The sequence below is a fragment of the Asterias amurensis genome, chromosome 4 (assembly GCF_032118995.1).
Source record: "Asterias amurensis chromosome 4, ASM3211899v1".
In the NCBI taxonomy this organism is placed as follows: Eukaryota; Metazoa; Echinodermata; class Asteroidea; order Forcipulatida; family Asteriidae; genus Asterias; species Asterias amurensis.
The window spans coordinates 9416633-9427301 of NC_092651.1; the positions used below are offsets into that span (position 1 = coordinate 9416633).

Consider the following 10669-nt stretch of genomic DNA (forward strand, 5'->3'; position numbering starts at 1 on the left):
TGGTTTAATTTTTAAATTTTTTTTTCACACAGCCTCCCATTGGGGAAACTCAGACAGAGGGCGCCGTTGGGGGTGCTGAGGTTGCCGAGGAAAGCACCCACAAGAAGCCAAAACACCAGGACAAGACATCGTCAGGGACCGAAACAAGCACAACAACAAAAGCCAAAACACAAGAGGGCGCTTCAGGCGGTCAGGACGACTCGTGAGATTCACAGGGGTACGGGGGTCAGGGGTCAAATCATGTCAGACCAAGGTCAGAAGGTCTTGGTCGACTTTTGGTGAGGCGGGAGGCACATAATCATGCAAAAGGTTTATACTTGTGCAAAGGGCAGCAGGAGGAAATTTGTATAAATACTGAGAAAGGTAATTCCTTGGGCCAAGGAATTGTTATTGTTCGGTGTTGATAGGTGAAGTGCTCCGGTTTCTTTTGATTTCAATTCTCACAAATTGTCTTGGTCTATTCCTTGGCTGCGGTGTATCCAGAGAAAACCAACTGCTTGTCGACTTCTTAAATGTCAAGTCAACAAGGCAGGTGCTGTTGATGTTGCTTTGAGGCTGCCTTGAAACAGGTGTTATTTGATAATAATGGTGGGAAACAGTGTCGTTATTGATTAGTGCATCAGTAGCCACTGAGCGAGGTGCTGGCTGAGTGGGGAAATATAGCCAGATACCCATGACTAATGCCAGGCCAGTCAGCTTGAAGAGTCGGGATACTATACTACTAAGGAGCTCTATGCAATTGACTGCTGCCGACAGTGTGGTGTCCCACTTTCCAATGGTACAAATTGTTGGAAAGAGATAACGATGTGAAAATGTATTATAGCCCTCGTTGTATCACAATGTGATACAACAGGTTTTGCTGCCGAATTACAGAATCAGCTGCAAGCCATGTTATGTTTCACAAAGTATGTGTGTTTGTGTGAACGTAACCAAAACCTTCAGCTTAACGACCTGTTGTCTGGACGTAGACGGTGTCGTTTTTAAGAATGGACTTTTTGGTTTCGCAGTAAACCAAGGAACTGATGGTAGAGGGAGGGGGTGGAGGCGGGTCAACGCAAGTATTGACTGCTGTCAAATATTGCCAAACCCTGGCAGCCTTGTTGCTGACTAGCCACCCTGAATCGAGTGTCTATCAATTGCAATAAGTTTTAAATTCGTTGACGGCCGATTTCATAACGGAAGTACCCCTGTATTTTGAAGAGATTTTTGTTATTTTAATCTTTCTCTTTGTCGTTCAGAGCTTTGCAGGTAATCTTATAGTGACTTTTAATTTAAACTGTTTCTTTGAAAGTGTCCCCCCCCCCCCCCTCCTCAAGTACATGTTTACAATTTTGATATGATTCAAAACTATTGGTGTAAATTTTGATTCGTTTATCTCAATAACTGCTATCTCCACCTTTAAAAAAAAAAAAGTATAAAAAAAATGTAAAAGCAGAAATTATATTTAAAAACAAAAACAATCCGTGCAAATAGAAATGGATTTACTTATGACTCTGATGTTGCAAGGTTTTGCAATGATTTTAAATATATACATTTCCCCTTCGTTATTTATCATAAAAAAAAAATTATATTATTATTTACGCATACATCAATAACAAAAAAATAGTGTTATTTCTGTTCTGAAAGTTGATATTTAAATAGATCGTATTCTATAAACACATTTTTTTGGTTTATGAAAAAAGTATTATCCAGTTTACTTTTGGGTTGGAGTTTGTTTTTAAAAAGTATGATTTAAAATATATGGATTTGCAATCGACAAGTAATGAGCACTGAGCACAACATGGTGCACTGTGGTCCATTATTAACTGGTTTCAATTAATGACGATCAAACCTTTCGGGTTTTCAGAAAAGGATTGAAATAACAGTCACGATGATTGGTCGATGTGCTCCTGTCAATTTCAATCCCAGCCAATCAGCAGATTGTTGTATGGAGTTGATCTCATATTGAGAACAGTTTGGCCAATCAAACCTTTGGGTTTATCAGTTAAAGGATTGAAACAACAGTCATGATGATTGGTCGATGTACTCCTGTCAATTTTAATCCCAGCCAATAAGCAGATTGGTGTATGGAGTTGATCTCATATTGAGAAAACTTTGGCCAATCAAACCATTGGGTTTATCATTCATTCATTCATTCATAATTGGTTTATTATTTTAAAAACAAATTCCCATGGCGACCGGAGGTCGAATTACAGGAAAATATACAGAGATTAAAAAATAGGAAAAATCACACTAGGTAAAGGATTGAAACAACGGTCATGAAGATTGGTCGATGTTCTCTTGCAAATTTCATTTCCAGCCAATCAGTAGTGATGTTGAATGGAGCTGATCTGTTGCTGAGAAAATGTACTAAATTGTAAGCTCAGATCAACCTTTTGTTTGTTCTACACCTCGTCAAATCTACAACTTGAGACTGGTGCTTTCAGGTTTGACTATCCCATTAGTAATTGTGATTGGAGGAGTCTATGAGCTATACATGCTAAGATTCCCTAATATTAGTGGTCTTGTTAAAGGTGTTTTATTAGCAGAAGTTATTTTTACCTTCGTGGAAAAAAAGAATTTGATTGTGGAAGGGCCTTGAGGTCACTCCCAAATGCATCAAAATCCACTAGAAGGTTTTGCTTGAATTGTTTGGCTTGAATTGGTAGGGCACAGCTATTATACATTGCATGATGCCAGGCATGCCAGTGTTGTGTGTTGGATTCAGAAAAGCTTCCAATGAAGGGGTCAGGGGTCAAGTCTTGAGTTAGGAACTTGTGTTTTGTCCCAGAGTGAGGAATTCAAAAGTAGGTTCTTGATTTGAGGGAAATCATCCTGTGGACGAGTGGAATTTGGATCATTCCAGTGGAATGGGACCTTAATTTAGGGGAATTTGGATCTCTAGATGATTGCAATTGGGATTTATGATGGATGTATGGGATTGGGAACTTGCTGTCTATTTGCTGAGTGATAGTTAGATCTCATCGCTGAGTAGGATAAGGTGCTTAACGCCGAGTGACTTTTGGATTAGGTGATCACTATTGCTGAGATGGATTAGGGTTAGGAGCTGACTATCGCTGAATCAGATTGAGGGATCTAATGCCAAGTGGGATCTGGTTATTGCTGGGGGGCGTTATGATATCACAATTACCCAGTGAGAATAGGGCATTGTTAATCACCTTGATCAGTATTCACTATTACTATAAGGTGGATTTGGATATTACTATCCCAAATTGGGATTAGGATCTCACTGTTGCTGAGGGGGATTAGGATCCCACTATCCACTTGAGGGATAAGGATCTCACTATCCCAAAATAGGATGAGGGTCTCACATTCACTGAGTGGGATTAAGATCTCGCTTTTACCGAGTGGGATTAGGATCCCCTTATCCTTAAGTGGGATTAGGATCTCAGTATCCTTGAATGGGATAAGGATCTCACTATTCTTAATTGGGGTTGAGATCTCGTTATCACTGAGTGGGATTAGGATCCCACTATCCCTGAGTGGCATTGGGATCTCACTATCACTGAGTAGGATTGGGATCTCACTTTCACTGAGTGGGATTAAGATCTCGCTTGTACCGAGTGTGATTAGGATCCCCTTATCCTTAAGCGAATTATGATCTCAGTATCCTTGAATGGGATAAGGATCTCACTATTCTTAATTGGGGTTGAGATCTCGCTATCACTGAGTGTGATTAGGATCCCACTATCACCGAGTAGGAATGGGATCTCACTTCTACTGAAGGGATTATGATCTCAGTATCCTTGAATGGGATAAGGATCTCACTATTCTTAATTGGGGTTGAGATCTCGCTATCACTGAGTGTGATTAGGATCCCACTATCACCGAGTAGGAATGGGATCTCACTTCTACTGAAGGGATTAGGATCTCAGTATCCTTGAATGGGATAAGGATCTCACTATTCTTAATTGGGGTTGAGGTCTTGCTATCACTGAGTGGGATTAGGATACCACTATCACCGAGTAGGAATGGGATCTCACTTCCACTGAGGGGATTAAGATCTCGCCTTATGTGGGATTAGGATCTCAATATCACCGAGTGGGATTGGGAACTCCCTTTCACTGAATGGGATTAAGATCTCACTTTCACTGAATGGGATTAAGATCTCACTATCACCGAGTGGGATTAGGATCCCACTATCCTTTAGTGGGATTAGGATCTCATCCTTAAATGGGATAAGGATCTCACTTTCACCGAGGGGGATGGGGATCTCGCTAGAGTGGGATCTCCTTAGAGTCGTCTTTGTAAACGCTTTGATTCCTTTTCATGGTGTAACTCTAATCTTTCAAAAACACATCTTGTTGCTCTTGTACATTTTTGGATGAAAGTAGTTTAGCTTTGGTAGAAAAAAAGCGTAGTTTTCCATTCTTGGTTTTCTTTTTTGTAAGTTTGGACAAGCTGAGCACTCATTTTAATTTCTTACTTGTACATATATATATATAAATGCAACCCTTAGTGGAATGAAGTTTCATGTCGTCGGTTGGGTTGTTGGAATTTTATTCAGGGGGACAAAAATCGCCCCATAATTTATGATAAACAATAGACAAAAACTAATAGTAAAAAAAAAAAAATGATTGTTAAACAGTCGTTATTGTTAAATGGAGTATACAATCAAACGTTTGGTGTTTTAATGCTGTTTGGGGTTAGTCGGGATTTTAATTTTTTTTTCTTTCTTCGGGTAGCTTTGTGCAGTGTTTCTCTTCTGTGTTTTATTCATCTGCAACTGTAGAAGTTGGCAACTTATTATGCAAGAAACGTCAGAGTTATCCAAATTTTCATGTAAATACAATGTTTGAGAATCACCTTTTTGCAAATGTGGATCTCTTAAAAACAAAATCTATTTTTGAAAGAAAAAAACAACACCCAGCTTTTCAATTTCTCTTAAATTACAAGTATGTACTCATTTCAAGTATTCGGAGTTAACTTTATGGTGATTTATTACTTCTTAATATTTCTGCTTTCTCGTTTTATTTCTGTAAAGGAAAAACACAAAGAGTTGAAAAAAATAAATACAAAGAAAATTTATGTTGATGAGAGCGAAATGAACATAAGCCAAAAATTGGTGCTTTGTTTAATTCATAAAGCATTTCATTTGCAACCCTGTTCAATTCTATGTGAAATTGTGGTTATTTTAAATGTCCTGTTTTGCTGCAGATTTTTTTAGAAGTGGTACCGAAGTTAATTTCTTCACCAATTTCAAGCAAAAAAAAAAGTTAAAAAAAAGAAGAAATCTTTATGAAAAAGATTTGATTGTTTTGCCAAGTTCTGCTTTTTGTATGCATGCTTAGTTTTGCCATTTTATGAAATTCACAATCACGTTTTATTTTATTTTTAGTAATAAGAATAACAATAAACAGGACAAATGTATAAAGCGCCTTTAATAAGAGGAAGCAAAGCGTTAATAATTGAAGTTTTGTTTTTAAAAGAAGTAGACCGATTGATCTCAAAGTTGTTAAGGTACTTATTCTTCAATTGATCTCTTGCAATGCTGTCACCCACGGCTAACGTCTACAGATGTGTCATTTTGGGAGTGAAAATACCTAGACAGGGTGGTTGCGTAAATTGCTTGTTCGTTTACTCTAGGCTCAGATTTTCGCTCGAAATTACTCTATCCTATGGTATGAGCAGCTAACTGCTTTCTGTGACGCATCCTTAAAGGTAGTGGACACTATTGATAATTACTCAAAATCAATATTAGCATATAACCTTACTTGGTAACAAGTAATGGAGAGTTGTTGATAGTATAAAACATTGTGAGAAATGGCTCCCTCTGAAGTAATGTGGTTTTTGAGAAAGACGTAATTTTTTTTTCACGAATTTGGTTTTGAGACCTCAGATTTAGAACTTGAGGTCTCGAAATCAAGCATCTGAAAGCACATGACTTCATGTAACAAGGGTATTTTTTTCTTTCATTATTATCATGCAACTTTGACGACCAGTTGACTCAAATTTTCACAGGTTTGTTATTTTATGCATATGTTGAAATACACCAAGTGAGAAGACTGGTCTTTGACAATTACCAATAGTGTACAGTGTCTTTAAGTTTAGAACAGATTTGCAAATTTCCCTGAAGATGGGTACTTTGTCCATGTGATGTTGACTGTAATTCTAAATCTCTCCCGATTGTTGGACAAAATCACTGTGATTGCAAGATGCAAATGTTGGCAGCTCTGCTTCAAATCTGTAAACATAAATTTCTAGTTGGGTCTTCTTAGCAGAAATGAGCAGGATACAAGTCACAATGTTGGTGTTTTGGCTTGTAACACCTGTTCTGGTAAGCAAAATTTGTTGTGCTAAGCTACTTTTTTGTGCTTGAGCAGCTCTCTGAGATTGGGCCTTGTTCGTTGTGAAAAAACCACCAATGGTGTAATTGTATACTATCATGATTGGGGGATTGTATGAACTGAATCAGAGTTCTGTAAACAGAGTGAAAAATAATCTAAACAAAGAACGGACATTTAGGTTGAAATGCAAAGGTTGATTAATTTGTTGTGTCATTGGTTAAGCTCACTAGGTCGCTCAATTCTATTTCGCGAGGTCAAGATTTGTCGCAAGACCCAAGATTGCCAGTAAAAAATTACACATGCTGATATTAAATAATTTGTTATTCTTCAACTGTTAACTTTTTGTCCATGTGAACCAGGGATGGTTGAATACAAAATGGTGAAACATAAACCAATATATGGTTTAACTTTTACTGGATAATTTTGACTACCCTTTATTAAGCTGTGTGTACATATCATATAGTCGTAGTTTTCTCTCTTGTTTCTTTATTTTGAATCGGTAGAATAGTAGAAAAAGATTTCGTTTTGTTTTTGATGTTAATCAGCGACATTTATCCTTGCAAAAGCTATCTGAATATTTTATTGTCTTCATAAGATTAAGAGTGTATTGATAAGAGTCCAATAATGTTTATGGTTTTCGGTTCCACATTTTTGTTTTTTCGTTTCTGTACAAAACTTACTTTTAAGACTTAACGATAATGATAATTAAAAAAACAACATTAGTTGATATGATATTAACAAGCGAGAAAAGTAATCCTACAATGGTAATGTCCATAATTCACTAGCGATATAATAAACATTTAATTTTGATGAATCATAAATGAAATGTGGTGCTTTTCTTATGTATTTGGTGTGAATAGTTTATGTTCAACAGTAAGCCTGTTTAACTTGTGTCTAAGTCGCAACTACTGATTGTTTAGTTGAGTCGAAACTACCGTTTTCCAACTACGCGGTAGGTCATGCCTCTAGTTTAATACAAAAATAGTTTGTCCTGATGGTGAACCAATGGTGTCGGTGGCAACTATAAAACCACAATGCATCTTGGAAATTATAAATTAGTTGTGAATTGTGTTGAGGGTGTCTATTTGAGGCGCGACTAGTCAAGAAGTAAATTTCACTAGTCACCCAGGCTTAAAAGAACACGTTGCCTTGGATCGGTCGAGTTGGTCTTTGAAAAGCGTTTGTAACCTTTTGTTATAAAATGCATATGGAAAGAAAGATACTTTAAAAGTAGAATATAATAATCCACACAAGTATAGTTCGAAATTGCGTGGTTTTCCTTTTACCTAGTCGACTAACGCGGTCGGCCATTTATGGGAGTCAACAATTTATTGACTCCCATAAATGGCCGACCGTGTTGGTCGTGTTAGAGGTAAAAGGAAAACCACGCAATTTCAATGCAAATTTGTGTGGATCATTGTATTCTACTTTTAAATAATTTTTCTAACCTTTGCATTTATACAAACGGTTACAAACTCGACCTATCCAAGGCAATGTGTTCCTTTAATTAACAGTACTCGAATTTAGGGTAAACTTCACACAGCAGGGATTGTAGTTCAAATGAATAACAAGACCAGAATTTTATTTTACAAGGCCAGCAGCCGATTTCCTGAAATGCTAGGATTAATCCTATCTCGAGTTAGAACAAGTCAATGCGTCCTGAGATAAGGAATTTAACTCGTCCCAAGTCCTAAGATTGATCCTAAGTTAGGAGGAGTTAGGTGAAATCAAAGACAGAATCTAAAGAGAACTTCTATAAAATTAAAAATTTGAACCAAAGATATCTCATAACAGATGTTAAATTTGCATTGAGAAAAAAGAATTTCAATTTTGGTTTTACATTTGTCTTTTTTTTACCAGACTCGAGTAAACATTTTAACATAATTTTTTATCAGGACTTTAACCCGCAGAAAGTCAACAATCTGTTGAACAAATTTGAAAAACTACCCGATTATGGAAACTATTTCCCTGCTATGTTGATGTAAATCAGAAGTTTATTGGCCGAGCAGTTCAGAGCACTGAATTCAAACTCTGGTGTTTCTGATCAGCACAGTGTGGGTTCGAATCCCAAGCCGTGACACTTGTGTCACGTTTGGTAATTGTCAAAGACCATTGTCTCACTTGGTGTATCCCATCATAAGAAAAATTACACGCCTGTGAAAATTTGGGCTCAATCGGTCATCGAAGTTGCAAGAAAATGATGAAACAAAAAACACCATTGTTGGACGAGTTTGTGTGCTTTCAGATAGGAATAAAAGACTTCTAGCTAGAATTATTTTGTTATTTTTAAAAAATTACCTCTTTTTCAAAAACTAAGTTACTTCAGAGGGAGTCGTTTCCCACAATGTTTTATACTATACCAACGGCTCTCCAATGCTAGGTACCAAGTCAGTTTTTAAGTTAATATTTGTTTTGAGTATCTACCAAAAGCGTACCTTCCCTTTAAGCAAGACACCTAACCATTGCTTCGTCCTTCGGATGGGACGTAAAGCCGTTGGTCCCATGTGTTGTGTAACGCATGTAAAAAAAAACCAAAAAAAACCCACAGTGTTCCTGGCTGTGGCTGCTTAACGCGCCGTAGCACCTTGTAAACCATTAAAAGGTGCTAAATAATTGGGTCTCGGAATTAATATATGCAATAACCTATCTTTCTGAAAGTTTGTATTATGTTTGGTAGATACGTGCGCTATATAAGACTTCAGTATTATTATTATTATCTAGATATCTCTTCATTTGGTGGACAAAATCTCCCTGACTGCAAGATGCAAATGTTGGAGTCTCTGCTAAAGCCTTGTTTTGGGGATTGAAATGTGAATCTTTTTACTGCTTCACGACTGACTGTGCCTTATTCTTGAAGTCAAGATGGTAGTTATTAAGTCTAACTGTGCCTCTGCGCTGTGTTAATTTTTCAGAACTTTTCCGCAAAACTAAATAATTTTTTTTAGAATATCGTCATGCACAAAGAAACCCTGACATGCAAAGTTACAAAATTAAGTTTACTGGTTTTGGGGGACTCTCTTTTGAGAAACTATAGAACACCTTCGAAGTAAATCAGCCAAACTTCAGTTTCGATTAGTGACATAATTTTTGTGCAACATGATTTACTAAAGAGATATCTGTATCACACAAACAACTGGTACAAAACTAGCCCCATATAGTACTCTGTCGTGTACACATACATGTACAGAATACGAAAGTGTAAGGCCGCCAGGGCTAGTTCAAAACTAACTGTTTTGATCTAGACATGTAGACTTGCTCCAGTCCTTGCGAGTCAGGCTCTATTACGGTTCAAACCTTAGCCAAAAGTCATGGCCTTAAATGGGCTAAAGCTTCATACTATAATCTAAGCCTTGCCTCCCATATGCCAAAATAAACAAGGGTGGCAGCCTACATAATGTATCTCTGGTGATGCTAATTTTTTTTTTCCCCAAAAAAGAGGGTAATGGTCTGGAATCCTATATCCATGGAGATTTGGAGCATGCGTTCCAGTATCTGTTGTCTCTCTTTGTAAGCAGAGTGTATGCCTGTGCACGCTACACTTTTGAAATGTCGGGGTCTAACTATAAACATGTCAATTTTGTTTTTTTACCCACACACCGATGTGTGTTAGCACTGTATATTCAGTTCTTTCCCCGAGTCCTGTGAAAAAATATCACAGGCATATAACTCCGGTGGGATTCAAACCCACGACCCTTGCAATTCTAGAGCAGTGTCTTACCAACTAGACTACCGAGATTGCCCGGTAGCTAGAGGCAGTTCGAATCCTATGTTTTGGCAGCGGCCGGGTACCGCAACGATATAAGAGATTTTGCGTCGGGAATAAAGAATATTAATTTTGTTTTTTTACCCATACACCGATGTGTTTTAGCACTGTATACTCAGTACTTCCCCCCCCCCCCCCCGAGTCCTGTGACTCTCTTATATTAGCATGTCAATCAACATGACCGACCCGACCAAAAGAGCCATTCTAAAACTGTTCACATTATAAACATACAGTGGAAAAATCTTAAGAAATAAGATGTCCAATGTCCAATGTCGTTGCCTAACTGGCTCCCATAAGGGACATTTGGTGCTCGATTTCGTTCATGGTGTACACCCCTCTCCCCATTTTGTTCACTGTGTGCTCAGAATCACAGGAATTTTACTAGAGCATTTTTTTTTTGGGGGGGGGGGGCTAATGGGGGGGGGGGGGCGTACTTCTATTGGAGCATTATAAGAAGGGGGGCACTTTAGTGCAAGTGGAATATTTCATGTTATAACAATGGAGCTCCATAACAAGTAGTTTACTTCAAACACACCACCACCACCACCACCATCCCCCCCCCCCAACAAAAGAAATGAAGGATTCTGACTGAGCACATTTATAAAAGGAGCACTGGGTA

The 10669-nt window shown here is 37.8% G+C and overlaps 1 protein-coding gene across 2 annotated transcripts in view; it reads left to right on the forward strand.

Moving 5' to 3' along the window:
• LOC139935743 (la-related protein 1B-like) overlaps nt 1-7102 on the forward strand; it is a 44306-nt gene extending 37204 nt beyond the window's left edge. For both annotated transcript variants that reach the window (XM_071930299.1, XM_071930300.1), the window contains one exon: nt 33-7102. In XM_071930299.1, the coding sequence (XP_071786400.1) occupies nt 33-206 (174 nt within the window). In that variant the 3' untranslated portion in view covers nt 207-7102. The remainder of the gene's footprint in view (nt 1-32) is intronic.
• Nucleotides 7103-10669: the final 3567 nt, after the last annotated feature.